General features: G+C 42.9%; 2 protein-coding genes across 3 annotated transcripts; one reads left to right on the top strand and one right to left on the bottom strand.

Annotated features, from left to right (window-relative positions):
• Positions 1–10571: 10571 nt before the first annotated feature.
• On the bottom strand, positions 10572–17177 carry LOC117057648 (toll-like receptor 12). Its single transcript, XM_033168487.1, has 2 exons — positions 17123–17177; positions 10572–13549 (listed from the first exon to the last, which is right to left on the bottom strand). The coding sequence occupies exon 2, from the start codon at positions 13493–13495 to the stop codon at positions 10676–10678; it is 2820 nt and encodes a 939-aa protein (XP_033024378.1). The 5' UTR covers positions 13496–13549; positions 17123–17177; the 3' UTR covers positions 10572–10675.
• Positions 14532–23618, top strand: LOC117058514 (toll-like receptor 12). 2 transcript variants are annotated; one of them, XM_033169708.1, is made up of 2 exons: positions 14532–14602; positions 19982–23618. In XM_033169708.1, exon 2 carries the CDS (start codon positions 20480–20482, stop codon positions 22841–22843), a length of 2364 nt encoding a protein of 787 aa, XP_033025599.1. In that variant the 5' UTR covers positions 14532–14602; positions 19982–20479; the 3' UTR covers positions 22844–23618. The 2 variants fall into 2 exon arrangements, with proteins under 2 accessions (XP_033025599.1, XP_033025598.1); XM_033169707.1 differs by lacking the exon at positions 14532–14602 and adding an exon at positions 17446–17502.
• Positions 23619–23868: the final 250 nt, after the last annotated feature.

Below are 23868 nucleotides of genomic sequence, written 5' to 3'. Positions count from 1 at the left end.
CTTTGTCCTAAGGTTCCATGGAGGGTGGCAACATTAAAACATGATATTAGAAACAACTTAAAACAACTTACAGCCATAAAATGAAGTGGGTCCTAAAAATATAACAAGTGTTAAAAGTGAGGATAAAGAGGTGCATCTCCAACATTCTCTGAAAGTTGTATACAAAAGTTACATAAAAGTTACATAACTGCAGTAGATTTGTCATTTTTGTGCAACAAACTTGCTCCCTCCTATCAGACTGAAATATACTCGGAGTCAAGTGTGGATTTCATGCTCTTTATTCAGCTCATAGTAGCAAGGAATGGAAGTCCCCCCAAAATGTCTGCTTTATATACATTATTTACACAATGGGCCCCACGTGATTGGCTAATTCCGGGATACTCCTGTATACCAATCAGGTTGCGGATTCACTTCCACCTGGAGTTGGATTGGGTGGCTCCTGCGGACCAATCCGACTGCTGCATTCAGGATCCTATTGTTCTAGGACCAATTAGACTACTGCATTCTGAATCCTATTGTTCTAGGACCAATCAGACTGCTGCATTCAGGATCCTATTCAACTCAGTACATAACACAGACATTTTATGATAAGGAGAATGATGAGAAATGCACTGGAATCAGTGCTATTTTTCTAGGAAAAGAGGTGCTGGAACTCACTATGGCAATGGTGTCCACCTGAGAGGTACCAGAACTGAGTTCCGGTGAGTTCCAGCTGAAAAAAAGCCCTGACTGGAATGCATGGGATAAAAAATGCTTGATGCCATGTTATATAACCTCCATGAAAACAAGTCAGAATGAATGCTCAATAAGCAACCAGTTAACTAACCTGCCTGAAAACTGTGGGAACACATCAGAATAAATGCTCAATAAGCAGTTTATGCAGAGGCGAGCTACCTGGAAGTGGGCAGAGATAAAATGACTCTTCCGATAATTTCACCGGAGCTTGAGTGTTACTAAGAAGGCATTAGCATTTGGTAAAGCAGATTGTTTCCTCATAAACTGGAAGCAGCTGTGTTTCACTTTCACCCACGCTTCAAGAAGGGCAACCTTTTGTATCCTACCGCTGTAAGAGCCCAGGTTGCTGGCAGCCCTGCTGGTCCATCTTGGCTTCTTTCCCTAGCACCAGATCTCTTTTCGCCCTGCTATAAGGGAGGTCGACCTCTTTCCCAGCAAGTGCTAATCTCATCATTCAGCTGGTTAGCACAACAGCAGGTGGATGGAAATGTTCCCAAGGTGCAGAGTGCAAAGAGTCTCTTCCATCAATGTTCAGGCACGAGACTTGGAAGAGCCAGCATTTTCCTTTATGAAATACGTGATCTGGCAGAAAAGATCAAACAGAAATCCAGGATGGAATTCAATTAGGCAAGCAGAACCTTTAGCTGCCACTTCAGTTGTAAGTGTTCCTGCAATTCTTCACAGAGCAGCCCATTTTTCATCCCGATGCAGCAGTTCTAATTTGGGAAAGCATTTTTTAAAAATTCCATCCAAGGCTTGGAAACCTTCTGGGTGGATCATAATTTCTATCCAAAAGAGCAAAGCAGCTGAAAATGTTAAAAGGGGAGGGGGGAATAAATCACCTTCATATTGAAACAGTAACTGTTGTGGTAAAAGACAACATCAAAAGGACAAGTTATCCTGAACCTGCCCAAACTAAATTTGAAGAAGTTTTGGAGCAGAGGCAGTGTGTGCATTCCAACTGCCCCTACCACAAATTGAAAGAACTTCTACTAATACTTATATTCTTTGTGCCATGAAGAGCTTTACCTGGTGATTCCTGATTGCCAAATATTAAAAATTGCATGGCCTTTGACAATCTTACTGTAGCATTGAGTTCCCCTTATCACAGAGAGGTTCTGCTACAATCATACTATAACTACTTAATTACGTTGCCATAAATTGGCTTAGAAAAAAATATTAACGGGCTTTTGCTTCATGAGCATGCTGTGTTCAAAACAGAGTAGAAAGCCAGGGTTGAAAACAGCAGTACGATCATGTTGGGTTTAGAAATGCACTGAATTTTACATTCAGTGGGGTACTCAGAGACAGGCAATGCTGCAGAGGCAAAGTTTTAGGGCACACATCATATACCTGGTTCTTTTTTTGTGATGGTTATTTTAATTATGAGTCAAGTTGCATCTTCGAGGCTGATTTTAACAAAATATAAAATTTTCATAGACCACTCTCTGAATCTTTTCTAGATTAGCACACATAATTTTCTTCTTTTCTTCCAGTAGCACCTTAGAGACCAACTAAGTTTGTTCTTCAGAAGTGTGCATGCACACGAAAGCTCATACCAAGAACAAACTTAGTTGGTCTCTAAGGTGCTACTGGAAGGATTTTTTTTTTATTTTTTGTTTTGTTTTGACTATGGCAGACCAACACGGCTACCTACCTGTAACTCTTCTTTTCTTGTTATGCTAAACTTGGGTTTGTGTACTTGTCTATTATCTATTGCCGTGGCACTCAAAGAGATGTTGTCTTTGTTCATACCATTTAAAAATTCTGTGCAGCTGGGCTTAGGAGCCCCAGTTTGAATCAATCCCTGAATGCCTTCCCTCTCTGGGAAAATTTATAATATCTATGAAACTGATGCTTCTCCCATTACTATAGTCATGCCATCCGTCTGCCTACACTGACTCTCAGAATGTCTTCCATAAACTTCACACTTCTTGTTTTCAAAGCTCCACAGCCCTGTGCTTGACACTGAGCACTTCTAAGCTGTTGCTATTTTCAGGTAGAATACAGTCACATACTGGCATATTCAAGTTGTGCAACTGAAGTAGCTTTGGAGCACTTGCGTAACAAATCTCTTCCCCAGCCCCAAATTTCACTTTTTACAATGAGAAAAGTGACGGGAAAATGCACCAGAAAGCGTGGGATAATAGTTGCTTGATGCCACATTGCCTAACCTCCCCACAGACAAATCAGAATCAGTGCTCATTAAATGGCTGGCGTTCTCTAATCTCCTTGCAAACAAATCAGGATGAATGTTTGATAAACAGATCCTCTGGAAGTTCTTGGCAGCTTTAATGCTTCCTTTCATCCTCTGTTCAAAAGACAGTTTTCGTATATTGGCTCTCTTTTTATCTTTCTTTGCACATGACAGCAGCCTGATATGGCCAGTGGTCCATCTTGTTCAGCATCCTGTTCTCACAGTGGCCAACGAGATGCCTGTTGGCAGGAGCAAAACTAGGCTTTATTTCACCCGGATCAAAGACCCAATTTGGCACCACCAGCACCATGCATATTTGCACACGCACACACACACAGGCTTGGAGCCTCAATGGCGCCCCTTTAGGGTCTTCACCTGGGGCAAAAGAAAGAAAGCCCCCCCCCCCAGTTTTGGCTCTGCATTCAGGAAACAAACAAGGAGGGTCTGAGCGCAACAACACTCTTCCTTCCTATGGTTTCCATCAACTGCTTACCCTCAATGAATTGGTATAGTTATCTTTTAAAGGCACCCAAGTGGGTAGCCATCCCTGCCCTTTAGAAGAGAAAATTCCACAATATAACTATGTGCTGTTTGAAAAAGTAGTAATCTGAAGACCAGGCTATTAGCATGTATTCAGAAGCAGGAATGATTCTTCCACTTCTTATTCATAGGCTTCCCATAAAGATCCAGAAAATCCCAAACATTTATTGTTTCCAGGCACCTTTAAAACATTTCTCTTTGGATTGGCACTTGGTTAAACAGACGCGGCGTAATTTTATGACAGGAAGTTTTTGTTTTATCTTGCATATTTGGTTTGGCAGCACGTTTGGGCAGTTGTTACCCACCTTGACCCCTTCAAACTAAGAAAGGTGGAAATTGAACTGCATAAGTTATAATCTGTTTTAGTATTTTAAAGTATGGCTGTGATTATTTTCTTCTTGAGTTTCTTGTTTTATAAACCCTTTGAGGGGTTTTTTGGTTTGGTTTTTACAATGAAGTGGCATATACATTTTATGAAATAAAAGAAATATAAAGAAACATCTTGGTTGGTTTTCTGTGGTCTAGGGGAAATGTCTTCCTAGTCTTTCCATTTTCTGTATTGCTCCCAGTGATCTATTCCCCTTGTGTCAACCCTTAATCGGACAGCATAGGTAACACCACCACGATTGTCCCCTCCTCAAACTGCATCTAATGTGCCGAGACTCAGCAAAACCTTCAGTTTAGTTCAGGCAGCTTAACTCCATCACAGCAAGGAATGTGTAACAGTCCGGTGGCTGTTTGTTGATCCACCAGAAGCTGAGGTCATTGTTAAGCTTTTCAATTAGCCATTGAATGATCTGGATAGAGTGTCACCCCGACAGCTGCCCAGGCTTGGGGTTGGGGGATGATATAGTTCAAAGGGATGACTGGTGCTCTGTTCCTCTTGCTGTAATCACATCTAATTCAATGTTTCCCTACTAACGTCCAAAACATGCAAGTAGATAGGGAAACTAGCCCAGAAATGGTCAAAGAGGCACAGTGTCCAACTGGGAAGTTCTCCTGCACATGATTCACCAAAATGAGCAGGAGATGGTAGTATTATGCATCCACTTCTTTTGCATCTTGATGGATCTCGTACGGTCAAACTTCCTGTTGGATGCTTTCCAACGTTACAACAGTTACACCAACGTAAAAGGCTTGAAAACATTGGAGAAGTTTTGTGAAGCACGGAAGGCTTCTATTATTCTTTATAGCCTATCTTTTCTACAAGGGCAGGAGCTGTGACCTAGCAGCTGAACACATACTGCGCATTTAGAAGGACCCAGGTTTGTGCCTTCGCATTTCCAGGTAGGACTCAGAAAAACTCCCATCTGAAACCCTGAAGATCTGCTGCCAGTAAGAGTAGGCAGCACTGAACTAGATGGGCCAGCATTTTTATTCAGTTTTAAGGAAGCTCTACATTTTCCAGGGAGCGCAAGGTGGCAGATATAGTGCCCTGTCTCCTCCCACCCATTTGCAACAACCTTGTGAGATAAGCAAGGCTAAGAGTTAGGGATTGGCCTTAGATCACCCAACAAGTTTCATGGCTGCAAGAAGGTTTCAAACCAGGTCTTTATGGTCATATCTAGGGCTCATCCACACTTTGCTTGTCTGACTTCTAGAGAGGTTTTCTGCATGTCCAGTGCTTTCTACTAGGCCCAGGTCCAAGAGTGGTTTTCCATTTGCCCCAAATGGAAACTTGCCCTTTATCGCAGACTCAGTCTGTGGAAAACCCTATTGTCGTTTGCTCTGATTCAGCAGTGAAGAGCAGGCTGTTATAACTATTTATTAGGGCCATTCCGTGAAAAATGAGCCTGATAAGAATGCTAGATGAGCACTGGACTTTGGTGAGGAAGATTCCAAACGTGCAGTCTAACCATTTTTTTAAAAGCTAAAGACAAAAGAAGTTTATTTTATGGACCTTCTTTTCAAAAGTCCACCCACGTAGTCTTCACAGAAGTGTTCAAATTAAAAGTTTTCTGATGATTGTTCCACCCGTGACAGCATTTTTTCCTTAATTTTGTATCATTAAATTTCTTAAACTTAATTCCTGATTGCATAGTTGTAACCAATAAACATTGATTTAAACAGATATGCTGAGTTTATCATTGAGTCACCTCCTAACTCACAGAGTTTTTCCATAAATCAAACTTATCTCAAGCTCCATGTCCTTTTTTTGTCCCACCCGTGACAACACTTTTAACATTTAATAAAATGGTCAAAAATATCCATAAAAATAATAAAACATTAGTAAAATGTTCAGTATCTTATTAAGAACAAAGTTTAAATTTTGGTTGTTAATTTTTATGTATATTTACATTGTTACACATGTGTGAATACCAAAAAACATGGTCAAAGTGTCCCACCCGTGACAATGGAATGGCCCATTAATTAAATGGTTTAGGGTGTAAAAACACAAAAATACATACCATCGTAACAAACAAAAACAATAACCCCACCCCACAGTTTAAAAGGCCATAGATGGTTTAATTAGCCAAAGGCCTGAGGGAAGAGGAATGTTTTTGCCTAGCACCTAAAGATATGTAACATAGGCACCAGGCGAGCTTCCCTAGAGAGAGCATTCTAAAAGCGGGGAGCCACCACCCAAAAGGCCAGTTCTTGTGTTGTCATCTCCCAGACCTCTCACAGAGGAGGTTCGCGGGTGATGATCACAGGGTCCAGGTCCAGGTTGGTTCATACGAGGAGAGGCCGTCCTTGAAGTATTGCGGTCCTGAGCCTTTTTCCCAGTGGAAAGCAGGGAAGCAAGCAGACATGTGGATGAGCCCCTAGTCCAACACACTAGCCACTATTTGATCTGGGAATAGAAACAAAGAAAAACCCTAGGGTCAGTGTAATTTGGTGGGGTGATGGTGTCTGCCAAACCCTAAAGCCCAACAGTGACATATAGGTTTATGGGTCTATATATAGAGAATTAAATTTACCTTCCAAGGTTTTGTTTCATTGATAAGTTATAGTAGAAATAATTATGTGCGCTTTTATTTAGTTTAGTTGTTTAAAATGGTAGTCAAATGAAAAATACAAGAATGAGCTGAGGTGGCATGGGAAAGTTATTTTATTTCTGTATGGGGCAAAGGGGTGGAGTTAATCTACATATTAATTGGGTTTTGTTTAATTAGTGACAAGATTTGTATTCTGTCGTTTGGTTGAATGGTCCTCTAGGCAGCTTACAACAGACTACAGTATGCAAATCCTGAAATCACACAATTCAAGCGTCCCTTAGCTGACAGATGGGACCAGAATGCTTCCCTGCAGCTCCACAGGTGACTTGAGCTCAGGGTTCATTTTGCCACTGAGGGGGTAAGAGTGATGTAGAGGTTTAACTACTAGTGTCATGTTTCAAACATGCAATGGTAGGAAGCCCTAAAGAATGGCCTTCTATAGCTAGCATAGCCTTGTACGTAGGACCGGATTCCTAAGTTCACCTCAGAGAAGATGGGGCAGGGCATCCCCCTTCTGAAGCATTTCAAAGCATTCTTCCTGCCTCCTGCTGGCAATAAATCTCAAACGGACAGTGAGGCCCTCTCCCCTCATCTACCCTTTTACCAGCTCCCCCCCCCCACCTCCCCTTCTAGCAGGTGGAGAGAAGATGAGAGAACTATGGGGGCAGACTAGCAACTCCCTTTAGGATCCTTTTTTCAATTGCCAGCTCGAGTAAAGCCAGCTGCTGCCATTGCCGACTGACAGGGCCTCTTGTGCTCTGAGGTAATCTCTTCGGAGCTCATGGCTCTGGAATCTTTTGGCTTTACTCCCAGGCTATCAGCATCCAAAGCCACACCGACCATTAACAGTGGGAATGAACACCCCTGTTCATCCAAGCGCCCCTCTTAGTGTGAATGGTCTTCTACTAGATGGTGCCACGTACACACACCTCTTGGCCTTCCTTGTTGGAGAAGCCCTCAGAGACTTGACTAGCCTTATGCTGAAGGGCCTTTACTAGTCATTATTATTAAATAAGCTTACTCTTTCCAGAACAACAGTTCTCTCTTTCTGTAACTTTGGTGTTATGAATGTTCTGAAGTGGTGAACATATACCCTCCAACATTTCTCCAATGAAAATAGGGATATCTTATTTCATCATCATCATCATCATCATCATCATCATCATCATCATCATATTAGTAGTAGTAGTAGTATCCTGCCCTTCTGACTGGGTTGCCCCAACCACTCTGGGTAGTTTCCAACATATATGAAAACATAATAAAACATTAAACATTTCAAGGGATAGACCTGACAGAACTGCACTGGGATTATTCCAGCCTACCATTCAAACTAGTTCTGTGCCAAACCATTATCCTGCAGTTGTCCATTCTCCATTGATCAATGAGAAAATAAACTTATCAAAGGGGAAAAGAAACTTTAATCAAATTCTCGTGGGTAGAGAGCAGGGTTGTTGTTTCTGCCATGCCTACCTTTACTTCTGAGGAGGCCAATGTTGTAGGAAAATCCTTGGGCTCACTTGGATTGCCAAACAAAGACACCAGCCAGGAATGTAGGAGGTAAACAGCAGCCAGTAGTCCTGGTCTTTATTTTAAAGGACTGTTGCAACAGGACTTCCACCTACCACATGGGTGGAGCAGGGAGAAGCCCAGAACAAAGGATGGCTCCCACTTTTATCAAAATAAATAAAAAATTAAAAAAAAATTCCAGTAGCACCTTAGAGACCAACTAAGTTTGTTCTGGGTACAGTGGTACCTCGGGTTACAAATACTTTGGGTTACAGACTCTGCTAACCTGGAGGTAGTACCTCGGGTTAAGAACTTTGCCCCAGGATGAGAATGGAAATTGCATAGCGGGAGGCCCCATTAGCTAAAGTGGTACCTCAGGTTAAGAACGGTTTCAGGTTAAGAACGGACCTCCAGAACAGATTAAGTTTGTAACCAGAGACCACTGTATAAGCTTTCGTGTGTACGCACACTTCTTCAGATACAGTATCTGAAGCAGTGTGCATGCACATGAAACCTTGTACCCAGAACAAACTTAGTTGGTCTCTAAGGTGCTACTGGATTATTTATTTATTTATTTATTTATTTATTTATTTCGACTGTGTCAGACCAACACAGCTACCTATCTGAATCCCACTTTTATCAGTTTTACAAAGATACCCACAACACCCCTAAAATTACATCGTGCATACATCACATATACATCACAAATTGGGAGAGTCTGGTGACAGAAACATGAGCATCAGGTTTGCCCCCATCTTTCCCCTGACCTCCACCTCATTCACATCAAGTAAGACAAAATAAATATTTACAAGTTCCTGGTTTCCCCTACCAAGTTAATCACACCTCTTTGTCCTGACCAAGAACCTAATCCATGGGTAGGCAAACTAAGGCCCGGGGGCCGGATCCGGCCTAATCGCCTTCTAAATCCGCCCTGCAGATGGTCTGGGAAGCAGCGTGTTTTTACATGAGTAGAATGTGTGCTTTTATTTAAAATGCATCTCTGGGTTATTTGTGGGGCATAGGAATTCATTCATTTTTATTTTTTTCAAAATATAGTCCAGCCCCCCACAAGGTCTGAGGGACAGTGGACTGGCCCCCTGCTGAAAAAGTTTGCTGACCCCTGACTTAATCCATTCCTGGATGGGTTGCTGGATGGGTACCTGTCTGGCACCCATTTGCAGGGATGCCAGTGATTATCTCTTATGCAAGAGGCTGCTGTGTACCTGATCCCAGGTTTCAGGGATTATGGTTGTTTCCCAAGTCCCCCCCCCCTTCGGTAGCCATCTTTTCCCAGAGCAGAACAACGTTGGCTGTGCGTTATGTGGTGCTTTGAGGAGACATTGTTTGTGAACAAAGGGGGGGGGTACACACTGCGTGCTGGAGTGACAACCCCCCCCCAAAAAAATCATTATAAAAATTCCTGTAACACCAAGGAGTCCTTTCTTTCCTTCTAAAATCATATCACCAGTGCACTGCATTCTGCACCAGTGCACTTCCCAGGTTCTCAGGTTCCCATGCTGCAGTTAAAGCCTGGAGGAAGACATGAGGTAACTCCTCTTGTGAGTCTTTTCCAGGTCAGGAAGCAGAGATAACCAGGGAGGTCACAGAATGGTGAAGAAATACTGACTGGAAAGATGCCCCCACTCATACCACCTTTAGTTGGAATGATAAGCTCAAAACCCCACACCCACCCAAATCCAAAGGTGCCCTGGCAAAGGGACAGAAATGGAAACTTATTTCACAGGAAGGTGGGAGGAGGAAATGGAGGGCAGATTTTGGCATAGCACAACTTCAGACAAGGTCTGGGAAGATTACCAGGTGTTCACTATGAACCAAAGAATTTAAGAATTGCGCTGTGCGAGACAAACATTCCTCTTGCCCACTCTTTGCTAATAAAGACTTTATACTATTTTGTGCCAGAAGATGGCAGTAGGCCTTTTCATATGTGAGGTAAGACTCCCATATCTCCAGGGGAGGGAAAGCAGTGAGTGTGTTATTTCAGGTTTTGTTGTCCACATTAAGCAACTCACGTGAAGGGTTGCAGTAGAAGAGGTCTGGTGTGGACCTCCAGAGTGGAATATTTCTCCTTTCCTTTCTCCTTTTATTTTTACAGGGTTTTCTAGATCTGTTTTTGTGAGGTACACTTCTGGAACACTGGCTGGGAGAGGGGAAACAGCGCTGGATGTGAGTTTTCAGAGATGACAAGTGCATGAGACTGTTTAAGAAATTAATTTTCTTCAGGGTTATCTCCAATACAAATAACTGATTCCCTGGGGTACTTCATATAGGAGAAAGGCTCATTGGTCCCTCTGAAGAGGTCTCATCCAAGCCAAGCTTTACCACTTTACTCTGATCATTGTGACTGGCCCTTAGCTTTGCTTCACCTGATCTTCTTATAGATTCTACCCAAGTTCAGTATTCAGTTTCAAAATCTAAGATTTTTAAAATCCTTTTTTAAAATTACTAGTAAGCAAAGTTTCAACTACCTTTTTTCACAAGAGAGCTAAAAGACACCAGGAAATAAAGGGATAGGGGGAGTATTATTATTATTTAGTAATCATGGCATTATCCCAACTATATCTTCATTTGAAATATTGGAAACAATTATGGAGCAAACATTATATAGAAAATACTTTGAAGCTGTTTCAGGGAGGGGGGCATGGGGGAAATGACAGACGGTGCTGAATAGAATAAGTGTCCTAATCTTGCAGATTTGGCAGTTATAACTACAGTTCAGAGATTTATGGTAGCACTTTCTTCAGATTGCCACCTCTTCATCACCACAGGGCTGCTTAAGACTTTTCCTCAGCCTATCCCAAAAGGCAAGCTGAGCTGTTGGCTTCTTAGGCCAGTCTATGTAGGTCTTCTTCTTTACCAGCTTGGCCAACCGATGGTAAGATGAAAGCTGATACCTGGACCTACGTTCCAAGAACACCAGAATCAGTGTGTCATCTGGTTCTGCCAAGAGTCGGTATGTAGCCAGGCTTAACTCCAGAGAACACCAATGGTTGCACAGGGAGTGTGGGCTGATCACACAGATGGCCTTCCGGCTTCTGTAGAGGTTGTCCATAATATTGTCCACAGTAGCCTTGCCCACCACAAAGTCCCTACTGTGTAGACAGAGCTTCAGGAAGGGAGGACCATTGCACTCTAGGTTGGGTACCAGGTTCTGAAGGACCCAATTCTGGTCCTGCCTGCAGTAAGACACAAAGGCATCATACTCAAACCTCTTGCCTTTCCCTATTTCACTACACAGTCTATGCCACCAGCCTCGTAGTACGTAGATGAGGAAGAAGAGCTCTGAACCACAGGTGACATGAATCAATGGGAATGACATGAGGAAGAGGATAAGAGAGGAAGTGGCCATAAAGAGAATGAAGTCTATCTTCAGGATGCAATTGTGCTCAACAAATTGTAAGAACATCTGAGATTTCAATGCCGTTGTCAGTTGCTGACACCTAAATGGGTATATAATAGATACAAAAAGGTCTTTCTTTCCTGATGCCCAGCTGACAAACCAGGCATTGGAACAGTAGCACCCAAAGTTGCCTGTGTTCAGGTGAAAGTACCTTAGTTGCCCCATTTGATCCTGAAAGCTAGCATCTAGGGTAAGGATTAATTCACTTTGCAACACAAGAAGCTGCAAACTCTTCATGTCCCGGAATAAAACAGGGGATACATATTCCAGGCCCGATTCCATCAAGTGCAATACCTCCAGGTGAGTGAGGTTCTGGAAGAGATACTGAGCATCAGCTTTAGGAATATCTTTAATTGCATCTGCAAGGTTAGAAACCACCAAGACCCTTAGGTTTGATAAATGGGAAAAGTTGAAATGTCCCCTGTAAGAACCCTGTATGTTAACCCTATGGTGAAGCTTTTCTAGGAGAGGGAAATCATGGAAAAAATACCTAGAGGTGTTACAGGAAAAAATGAATCCTGACAAATAAAGTTCCTTTACTTTGGGGAAAGAGGGTGATTTGCACAAGTCCACTTCAACCTGACTACACGTGAGTGTTAATTTCTCCAAAGTGGAAAACATATCAATGCTTTGTCTTCTAAACCTAACTCTGGATTTGGATTGAAGTTCAAGATTTTCAAGGCCAGGGATTGAAAAGCCCACATCCAGGTCACCATAATTTATAAAACCAAATCGTAGTTCTCTCAGCATATTGAGACCTCGAGAGGAGTATGTTGTCAGCACTTCAATTGGGTTATGCCTCAGGTTCAAGAAGGCCAACCTGGAGAGGGAGGAAAAGGAATGATTTGCCAAATGATTAATGCAGTTGTTTTCCAGATTTAGTACTTTAAGTTGATGAAGTCCAGAAAATGCCAGTGAATCAATCCTTTCAATATTGCTCCTATAGAGTAAGAGCTCCTGTAAATATGGTAGGCAGGAGAAGGCGTAGGCTTGGAGGTTGCTGATATTATTTCCTGAGAAATTCATAATCTGCAGCTTAGAGGTGAAATTCATCCTCTTATATACTGGTGGGCACAGGCCCCAGTGGAGGTTATTTTGAGAAAGATCTAAAAGCTGGAGCTGGGGCATTTTGTATAGAATCAAAGAATCTACATATTCTAGTTGGTTCCACACAAGCGCCAATTTCTCCAGAGAGCTACAGGCATTATACTCTACAGCATCAAAGGTTTTGAAAAATATCTGGGACAGTGACAGAGAACAGAGGGAGAAATGGGAAGCCAAATGACAGACTGGGAAGGTCTGGCTCTTGATCCTTGGGTTGGTGTCTTCCAGTGAAAGGGAGTCAAGTTTTTCTATTTCTAATGCTAGGATCTCACTCAGAGTCAGAGGGGAAAAGCTCCATCTTAGGGTCTGGAGAAAACGTCTGTTTTGGCCTTCAGGACTCTTTCCCTCTTTCTGAGACCATGAGGTAGGGACAGCAGGAGCCAAGCTGCTAGGGTGCTGCTTTTGAGACAAAGAGGAAGAAAAAGAATCTGGCATGAGTTGATTTACAGACCCTTGAGGTGATGACTTCAATGAGAAGAAGAAGCGGAGCAGCTCCAAAATGTGTTTCAAGCTGCATCTAGAAACAGAGAGTACTTGGAGTTGATGAGACAGTGTTATACTTCCTCCTGTGGGACTGACATCACTTAGGACCAGAGTTTGAAGGGAGGGCATAGGGAAGAAGGTTTCACAAATATCTATGAGTTTGGAACAAGACTGAAGATTTTGGAATACGATGAAAAGGTACTGCAGTTTATCCAGGTCTAGGAAAGCCCTGGGTGAGATAACAACATCCTTCTTTATCATGATTCTCAGATAGTGGAGTTCTGGAAAAGCTTGGAAGGTTTGCGCTTCCAAGACTTTAATGTCCCCTGAGAGACAGAGTGCTTCAACCTCCTTGGGGACGGTGATGATGTCTTCTGGCAAGGAACATACATTCTGGCAGTTCACTATCAGCCTGGTGCCATTAGGTGGGGAGCAGTTGGGAAAGCGACGCACCACATAAGGCCTCAGTGACCCTTCAATGGTATAGCATTTTAGGTTCATCAAAGCAAGGGAGAATGGTTGTCCCAAGGAAAAAAGCATCAAGACGGGCAGCATTGTTCCTCTCCGTTGCATTGGCCTCCTTTCCACAGCTGAAGAATTTTGATCACCTTAGAGGTGCCAAGTAACCTGGCAAAGAAAAACAAACAGCTGGAGTTCAGTTTGTTCAGCCTCAGCAGCATCATCATCATCCTCATTAGTCATCTTTCCTCTATGAAAGCTTGTCTGCCATTAGATTCCATTAGGAATTTAATAAGCTTTCAAAGAAGCCCAGGAGGTCTATGGTTGTTGTTTTTTTTAACCCAGTTTGAAATTTAATAGTTTAGCACTTGAATGGGGGATGTTTCATTTTAAGCAACTTTACAAGGACCACATGCCAGTAATGGGTGGGGCAACTCATGTAATTTTAACCTTTGCACAGACACGGGTGGCACTGTGGGTTAAACCACAGAATCTAGGGCTTGCCAATCAGAAGGTCAGCAGTTTGAATCCCCACGACAGGGTGAGCTTCCGTTGCTCGGTCCCTCCTCTTGCCAACCTAGCAGTTCAAAAGCACATCAAAGTGCAAGTAGATAAATAGGTACCGCTCCGGCAGGAAGGTAAACGGCGTATCCGTGCGCTGCTCTGGTTCGCCAGAAGTGGTTTAGTCATGCTGGTCACATGACCTGGAAGCTGTACACCGGCTCCCTTGGCCAATAAAGCGAGATGAGCGTCACAACTCCAGAGTCGTCCGCGACTGAACCTAATGGTCAGGGGTACCTTTACCTTTACAGTAGGCTAGTTTAATACACACACACCTGCCAGCGGCTCTATCCTTCATCCAGACAAGCAAGGGGCATTGCAGACCCACTCCCAGCACCCCTCACTGAATGTGAGTGAAGACAACAATACATTTAAACAAACTGGACAAGACAATGTACCATACTCAGGTGCAGTCGGCTTATATTTCCAGGGGGTGGACCGGAATGAAGACTTCCACACTCTGGTCCAGTACCCAGGCTCCGCCCCCAACCTACCCCTGATTGGGCAGTTCAAATCTGTTGTTGGTGGGCTATACTGCCATTCATAGCAGCTGACCAGAGGAGGACCCAATCGCCAGCTGTTACAAAGAGGCTTTTTTCCTCCACAGAGGGAAGAGGGGAAGCTGAAACAAACCGCAACCACCACTCACCTTTGATTCAGGTAAGCGGCTTTTATCAGAGTTCAAGAACAATCCTAGCCAGGCAAAAGTATTGTGAGGCTGAGCCAATGAGGGGTGTGGCCTGGAGAGAGTTTTACGTACCAGATAGTGAGGACTGGAGGCTCATGTTCAGCCACTGGACCTGAAGCTCCTCACTCCTGTTATAGTATGTTCTTGGCTTAATGGGCCCTGATGGCTTAATGGGCTCTGATGTCTATGTAGGTGTGGCAGATTAAGAAACAACTAATTAAGCAACAATGAATAAGTTTCCTGCTTGGTTAAGAGGAGCAGTCATTCTGGAGTCAGAGCTGGCTGCATAGTGCTTGTCTCTGGGGGACTGATGTGAAATCCCCTCTTTGGTCTCTCCGCCTGCCCCCCCCCCATATCCCTGTGTATATTTGTAAATAATCAAACGTTACCAAAAAAAATACTGTTGCTTACCCCTGAGTTTCCTCAAGCTGTGAGAAGTTCCAAGGGCATCTCTACCTAAATTTGAGTACCTTTGGATGAGAGAACACAGGCATTTTTGTAATATTTACAATGTTTCAGTGTTTGGAGCACTTTCTTTGTTTTATTTACCAATGTATGGAAAGTATATACACTAATTGGAAGCCAAGAATCACTCCGAAAAGACAGAGGATCCCCAAGGATCCCCTCAAGGCAGCCTCCCAGGTTGCACCCTGCCCCCAGTCTTAACTGACTGCAAATACAAACTCTGTACACATACTCTCCCTCTTTCAAAACTGCAAAATGAAAAAGAAAAAAAAAACTATTTCTTCACAAACAAATGCCTTACATCTTCCCCATTCTCAGAGCTGCAGAGGTGTAATTTTCCCAAGTTCTAGAAATGCTCTTTAAAACACACACAAAAATTGCTTCTACACTAAAGCCACTCAGTGCTGCAGAGACATTGCTTTCCCATAATTACATGGGTGAAATTAAAAGTTCTACACAGCTCAATGCAATATTACATTTTATTCATCAACACGCATCCCTTTACACACAATAAAAAAAATAATGATTCACAATTAAGTCCTGATCGGCAGATCCCCTTTCCGGTCCTAATTGCAAATGTGCTGACTGCAAGTCCTTTTCAATTTAACTCTTTATTTTGATCACAGCAGGGAGATTGGTGATAAATGTCCTTTTAGTTGCATCTTCAGTAGTCTTTCTTAGAGCTCATCCATACTTTTCTCCAGGGAAACCCACTGTATACCACTGAACTGCAGCAAACGTCAACCAAGCTTTCTCGGGATTGACATTTGCTTCAATCTAGCGGTAAACAGTGGGTTTTCCAGAGGAAAGCAGTGGGGCAAGTGGAAAATCGGTCAGACCCGTGCCCAGAAATATGGGATAAATGAAGAACTGCTTGGACCCATGCTTTCTAGGTATGGGATAAGCAGAAGAGTGGACGAACCCTCAGTTGTACCGGCATCTGTTTCTGTTCCCCTACGAAGGGTGGAAGTTTCAACTGCTCATTCTCCCTCTCTTTTTGTAATAGTGAAATTGTACTATTTTGTTACAAAAGGAAAGAAACATATGCAAGGAAACCAGTAACTGATTCATTACTGATCAGGAGAAAGCAGAAATCAATGAAATTGGCAAGACCTGCACATGGGATATTTAGAATTAAAGGCACGGGAATTCTAAAAATACTCAACAGCAGTTGGTCCTGCAATTGTGTTTTCTTGCAGAACAACATTGTCACTAATTGCATTTGAAAAAGACTATTCCATACAGGAAAACACTAGACATCAACACTATAGCAGTGACACTGTTCAGATGCGCCATTAAAAAATGAGCAAACAAAGGATGGTGGTTCCAGTAATGCAGAAGCAACCATCAGTCCTCAAATATCTCCTTATCATTAGCTCCCATTGAGGAAAGCAAGCAAGCAAACAAACAAACATCCTGGGACACTGAACCATAATCTTCCTTTAGAAAGAAAAATGAGTAGCCAGAAGCAGTAACAATGCTTTTTCCAGTGATCTCTCCTCCAAAGGAAACAGCTTGCTCCTGAAACTTCCTGCTCCTTAGGAAAGTGGGTGTCTAAATAGGTCCAAAGTGACTATCACAGAACATAACTTCTTTCAGAGTCACCCAGAAGTCCTCCTTTGGGGCCTCAGAAAGGGCAAGGGAAGTTCTGGTATTGCCCCACACATCTTCCAGAATCTAATGACTTATTCCCAGTTTTGTCCCTAAGCCATACCACAGCAAAGAAGCTCTTCCTTTATATCAAGGCTTCCTTCAACACCACCCTTTCATCTCAGAGTGTTTTCCCACAGCTTGCTTACATGCAAAGCCCATGTCAACCCAACCCTAACCCTTTGCTCCCATCTGGCCATACTGTCCAAGCCCAAGTTATAGAGCATTGTTCTTCAAGCTTTTCCACCCTTTCTATTCTACAACAGTTCCTAGCTGAATGTCCCATGAGAACTGTCCAAATGACAACACAGGCAACCTGTGGGGTGCAGGGATTCCCATCCACAAGTGTGCAAGACCATTGCTCATAAGTCACTTACCTCTAAGCAGCAACATGCAAAGACGCTTCATGTAGTTGTGGTTTGCAAAGGAAAAACACATAAAAAGGCTTCTTCTAGATGAAGAAGTAGGAAAGGCACAATTCTAGTAAATTCTCACTTCTGCATAGAGTTCCAGTTTTTAAATAACTGCCTTAACTTGCATGTGAAAATTGCATGTAATAAGAGTGAAAGAGGAATTGTGTCCTGAAGTGGAAGGAGTAGTGAGATCTGCTACACCCTTTGTAACTAAGTTTATCCAGTGGAGATACTACTTGTTTGAGACTTAGGGAGAGAAGTTAGTTTGAGGAGCAGGGGAGGAAATACTAGAAAAGAGAATGGCTAAACATGCAGTTCTTGCACCAGGATGGCGAAGCAAAGAGGTACTGCTAACTGGTTTTTTCTCCCTTTTTCTCTAGGTTAGTTTTTAATGGGCTTATAATTTCATAGCAATGTATTCTGTGCAACCTGGAGAACCCACACAGATAATAGCTGACTTTCCCCCCATTTGAATGGGTATTATTAGACGGTTCAAATGAACACCTTAGAGGTAGAGAACATCATGGTGTGATTTTCAGGAGTGTGTCTTTGTCTTTGTGTGCATGTGGTATGGTCTGTATGGTGACAATGCCATGGTACAATAGTTGCTCATCTCCTGCTGGGTCATATTTCAAAATGATTCTAGGGTGTGCACCAGGTGATTAGACCAGGGACAGGATTCAAGCCATGTCTCATACATACAGTGTCTGAGGTGCCTCAACAGCTTCAGTTTTTCACCCAAACCCACCAAATTATCACCACTTTATCAATGAGTAACTGAAAAAGAAGGGGCAAAGCAACAGCTTCTCCAGTTTCCTATTTGAGTGTTCAGGCCCACATAATGTTAATTGCATGAGCCAAGAGAGTTGGCCCACACATATTCATCCCACCTCCATATCGCAGGTCATGAGTTTGGTACGTTGCGCCTACCAAATGCATAAACAGTACTGAAGAGGGGCATGGCCATCTTTACATGGGGGTGCAAGGCACCCAGGCGCCGAATTCTGGGGGGGGCACCAGGCGCCTGCCACTGAAGCCGCTTCAGCTCTTAACTATCTACCTGTTATGAAATAATAAATAATTTTAATCAAGCTAGAAAAACAGAATACATATACCTAGGTATTGTGAAAATGTATACCTACTGTTTCACTAAAGGACTTTCGACTTTGTGCGCTCATTTACCAAAGATGTGCCACGTCAGCGGTGGTGCTTGTCATTCACAACGGTGGCATTGTCAGACTCAACGACGGCGCTTGTCATTCTCAGTGGTGCCGTGGTGCACACAAAATTAACTAAATTTGGGGGCGCTGGGAAGATCTTTGCACCCCGGCGATGCATATGCTAAGGACGGCCCTGAAGAGGGGTCAGCCCAGGACACAATGTGGGAGTAGGCTGAGCACAGCCACACTCCCATGGTTCATACAACTGACATTGTGTGAGCCTTCACATACAAAGAGAGCTCCTGCGATCCAGGGATAGGGAAGCTGTGGCCCTCCAGATATTGTTGGAGTACAGATCCTAACCTTGACCATTGGCCATGCTAGCTGAGGCTAATGGGAGTTGAGCAATGCTCAACAGTTCACTACACTTTCATTCTAATATATTCACTTGCTTTTAACTATTTAGGGTCACATTGCTTTTTCATACATGCAGGACCAAATTTGTGTATAAGATAGAAAGCATATATTTTATAAGGCTGTACCAGTGTTTCTCTACTAGCTAATGAACTCTTTATAGCTGTGGTGGGTGGGTGTTCTAATGCTGGTCTTAGGCTTCAAATATGGGCCATCAGGAAAGAAAGTCTTGACATTCATGCCACAAGGGGTAAACACAGTGCTGGCCTTATAGACATCAACAAAGGTGTCCTGAATTGTATGAGAAAGCAGCCTTTCTGGGCATAACTTTACATGAAGCCGTACAGGAGAACCTGCCCATTTATTCACCTGTACAAATAACTCAGGGCATAATTAAAGATGTCTTGAGATGTCTGCCTAGAAGCAGCAGCCACCAGGTCCTGAGGAAACTTCAGGAGCAAGGGCAAAACGGCTTCCCTCAATAATTAAGGGATACCAGTGCAAGGTCAGTTATTCCCCAAACTTTAAAGAAAGAAAATTGGGGTGGAAAGACCAAGGTTAAGGTTGTTTTCATGGAGCCAAGTTGTAACAAGTATATGTAATGTTTCCATGTTACATAAGATGGGCGCCTTAATCTCAAATTCCCATGCTTTTTGATACATGAGTGAATTTGTATGCACCTGATCTCTAATATTAAACCAAATGTATATATTAATTCAAGACTCTTAAAAGGCTTCAGAATAAAGTGAAGTGAGGAGACCAACTAATAAGAGTGTGACTACACTGCACATATAAAACAGTTTCAAGCACTTACCTGCCATAGCAAAGAGATTTTGAAGAGATGCAGAAGCTTCAGCAAAGCCTTCACTTAGCACTTGTTCCAAAGTTCAGTTCCAGAGTTCATTGTGGGAATTATCATGATAACTAAACAGGCTTTAAACAAGTGTCAAGATTTTTAATGTTGCTGACATTACATTAGAGCAGGGGGTAGGCAAACTAAGGCCTGGGGACCGGTCCACGGCTGAAAAACGTTGCTGACCCCTGCATTAGAGATATGTATAAAAAGTGTGCCTCCGTGAAAAGATTCCCTGCATTCCCCAATGCGGATTGTAGAATAACAGGGTCCAGTGTCTGTATGTCAAAGAGTAGGCAGTTTTGATCATCGCAAGTACCTCTTTAAAAAAAAAAGCAAATTTTAAAAAACAGTGATCACTAGATGGACAATGTATGATTCCCAAATATCTTTCAGAGAGATGGAAGCCCTTTTTGGAGGAGCTGCTGGAATAAATTGGAAGCAAGAAGAGTGGCCAGCATCTTCCTGCTCCACCTGTTTCTGAGCCCACCTTTCTGCAAGGCGACGCTCACCAGCAAATGTCAGATCACTGAGGGCTGGCTACGGCCACACACATCTGAACCCCTATCCCTCTGTCTCTCTGCTTCAGATGCGGGTCTGGTTGCATTCTGCAGCAATGTCACCTCCTTGCAAGAAGATCTGACTACTGTTCCTGAGCTGGTGAGTGCTCTTTGTCTCTCAGGGAGTGCTGTCATTTATGAACGAGCTTTCTCGTCCTTTCCAGAACTTAATCACCTGAGCATCAATTTGAAGGCACCTGTTATCTCACCCAGGGCTTTCCTCGGCCTGGACAAGCTACAATACTTATCAATCCACCACTCAGATACAGGCTGCAGCAACAGCTCCATCCCAACTCAAGCCTTCCACCAATTAGACCAACTACAGACTTTGAACATGAAGGGCATCTATCTCACAGGACAACGAGGGATAAATCTTCCAAGTCACTTAAAATCACTTTCCATTTCCAGATGCTGCTTAGGCCAATTTTCAGAGCTGTTCAACATTTTTCCATCTTTGCAATCAGTGCCTCATGTGTCTGTAGATAACTGTGAAATAGGGAGGTTTCCCCGCTCTTGGTATCTGAGGCAACATCCTAACTTATCAAGCTCTGTGGTCCCATCTTCTCAATTACAGGAAAGAACAGTTCTTTATTCTCAGAACAAAAGCTCACTTCAGTCCCTGGTGCTTAGCCATTTTCCTCTGGCCCTCAGTGAGCTTCTATCCTTAGAAATAAAAGAGCTTGCTTCACTTTCGTTGGAGAAGACACACCACATGCATGAGAACCAGACTTTTCAGGTCTGTGCTCTGGCCTCCCGTTTCTCTCTCCGATCTCTGACATTCTCATTGAATTACTACAAAAACTTCAGCAGTGAAGAGCTTCCTGGCTGCTACTCTGTGGAGAATTTGGTACTTGAGGATAATAAAATGGAGCAAGTAGATCCCTTGCTTCTGTATAAGCTCTTCTATCTCCAGCTGTTAGATCTTTCTGGAAATAATCTTTACTGGAACCTTTGCCCACTGGAGTATGAGAAGATGAACTTTAACTCCCGGCTGAGGATTCTTGATTTCTCTGGTAACAGATTTAAAAGTCCCCACTCTACTACGTTCTCCTGCCTGCCATACTTAGAGACACTCTCACTCAATGACTGTGGGTTTGAGAACATTCCAGTATCTGCCTTCTCTAGACTTGGTCAACTTAAGGTTTTAAATCTGAGAAACAATCGATTACGCAACCTTGCAAATGCCTCTTTCTACAAACTGTCCAGCCTGGTCTCTTTGGACTTGTGTGACAATCCCATCACACAGTTTGAAAGAGATTCATTCCAGGGTTTGGCTTTTTTAAGAGAACTCCAAATAGGCTTTCCAAATTTGCAGGAAGGGGAAGAAACCCTGAGATTCTCAGTGATAAATGTAGAAAGTCTTGTACTGCAAAATTTTTCATCAATTGCCTTATACAATCCGCCACAGTCTGACTTTGCTTCAGTGCAGAATATGACTCTAAGTGGCTGCTTTGAATTTTACAACTTGTCTCATAACACATTTTTCCCCACTGTGCGATTGATGCATTGGGAGCCAGCTTTGGAATGTGTTTCTTCTAAGCCCCTCCATCTGCTTTTCCCTGTGCTGGAGCAGCTTGTTTATAAGTATAAGTTAGAAGCAATATATACTGAATGGAATTTCAACATGTCACATCTGTCCAAGCTGCAACTGCTTGAGGTGCACAACCTGCCTGAAGAACCTTACGGTTCCTCTGCGCCAGAGATGCAGTCCCTCTTCATGGATCTGCCCCAAGTAGAGGCCCTGAGAGTGGTGAACAGCAACATCAGGTACATCTCAGCGAAGTTCTTCAGAAGAAAGTGCAAACTCAAGCAACTCGTGCTAGAGAAGGAGGCCTTCCTGGAACTTGACAGTGACATTCAGGATCAAATACTAGGACAAATGCCTCTCCGCTACTTGCATTTCTCCAGTGTCACCTTCAGGTGTGACTGCTCAAGTGCCTGGCTCATTGACTGGGCCATCAGAAGGAAAGAGGTTTATGTATTTGGGCTGGAGCATGCAGACTGTCTGGATGTCCAAAGGAGAGAAAAGAAAGGCAACTATCTGTCTTTCATACAGCAGAACTGTAGTCAGGATTTTGGCTTCCTCCTTTTTGTTTCTACCTCCTCGATGCTGTTCCTCCTTATTTCACTCCCCATCCTGAAAGCTACTTGTGGCTCAGAGCTTCTTTTCCTGATCTACATCCTGAGAGCATGGTGGCATGGACTGCTGAATAACAGAAAAGGTCAGAGGTTTGAGTATGATGCTTTTGTGTCCTACAGCAGTCAGGACCAGGAGTGGGTGTTGCAGCACTTGGTGCCCAATCTGGAGCAGAAGGGACCCCCCTTCCTGAAGCTCTGTCTCCACAACCGGGACTTTGTGGTGGGCAAGGCCATTGTGGACAATATCATGGAGAGTCTTTACAGCAGCTACAAGACCATCTGTGTTGTCAGCCGCCATTCCCTCAACAGTTCCTGGTGTTCTGTGGAGATGACCCTGGCCACATATCGTCTTGTGGCTGAGCGAGAGGATACGTTGATCCTAGTGTTCATGGAGCACATCTCCAGATACCGACTCTCAGCCTATCATCGTCTGGCAAAGCTGGTGAAGAGGAAGGCGTATCTAGACTGGCCTCAGGAGCCAGCTGCCCAGGCTGCATTTTGGGATAGGTTGAGGAAGATACTGAAGCAGCACTGTGGTGGGGAGGAGCCGAAGCTTTAAGCATTCTGTGTTGTCCAACTTGGCTATGCAGTGAGCATCCAACAAACTTCTGCCCAACGAGATTTATTTCTTATCTTGAAAAATAATTAGTTGTGAAAAGATGTAGGCAAGCTTAATGGAGTCTTGACCAGAGAAACCAAGAAAGTTCACATACAGACACAAACACTCCTGGATCTTGTTCCCACATACTGTAATGTTTTTGTTGACTCGGATGTGTCCTATTTCTATGTAAATGAAAGAATGTTATATAATGGAAAGCATTATTGTCAAATATTTTCCTGCTTGTGTGTAATGTACACAAACTCTGAGGTCTGACCTACACAAAGACTGCATTACACTTGAGTGTGCAGAAGCATCATAGAATTAAGCCTTCTTTCATGGCAACAATTTTATTACAGAAATTTCATCAACCATACAGTACAATAAATATACATATAATATCCTGTATAATTCATTATTTTAACAAGCCAAACCATTTTTGCCTGCATTCACCATATTTAAAAAATCCATATATTTACTCTCAGGCCTTGGCCTGCTGCAAACATAAAGCATTCTTGTTTCTTTGCTTTTAAAGTCCTTTGGTACAGCTGACATATTGCTTTTTCTCTAAATAGTTGAAAAGGTAATTAAAACCAGCATGCTAATATAGCACTATATCATGCAGCAACACCCTTCCTCTGTGGCCAAGATCCTCATATAATATTTACCTCCAAGAAAGTCCCATTCAGTTAAAAGTTTGTTATTTGCAGTTCAGCTTGTTCAATTGCTTCCTATTAATTGCACCTGGGAAATGAATGGTGACCATTTCATCACCCCATGAATAGTCTCTCAGAACTGCTCCATTGACAATTTCTGTTTCTGAGGAAAGATGTTTTGATTACTGATCTTTTATTTTATTTACTGGTGAAATAGCACTATTTGGAGGTGGGAATAAATATAACAGAAGGAAACTAGTAATTAAAGCAATAACAGAAACTGACATTTGGGTAATTCTGAAAGGTAAATTAAAGAGGCAATTAATAGGC

Source organism: Lacerta agilis, chromosome 14 (assembly GCF_009819535.1).
Source record: "Lacerta agilis isolate rLacAgi1 chromosome 14, rLacAgi1.pri, whole genome shotgun sequence".
Lineage (NCBI taxonomy): Eukaryota > Metazoa > Chordata > Lepidosauria > Squamata > Lacertidae > Lacerta > Lacerta agilis.
This window is presented reverse-complemented; position numbering and strand designations above follow the sequence as displayed.

What these genes read in the sequence shown, in the direction of transcription:
- LOC117058514 (XM_033169707.1), top strand. Translation starts at nt 17,458, where the DNA reads ATGGCTAAACATGCAGTTCTTGCACCAGGATGGCGAAGCAAAGAG. An exon ending in CAGGATGGCGAAGCAAAGAG is followed by an intron (nt 17,503 to 19,981) that starts GTACTGCTAACT and finishes AATATCTTTCAG; the next exon opens with AGAGATGGAAGCCCTTTTTG.
- LOC117057648 (XM_033168487.1), bottom strand. Translation starts at nt 13,495, where the DNA reads ATGCAACGGAGAGGAACAATGCTGCCCGTCTTGATGCTTTTTTCCTTG.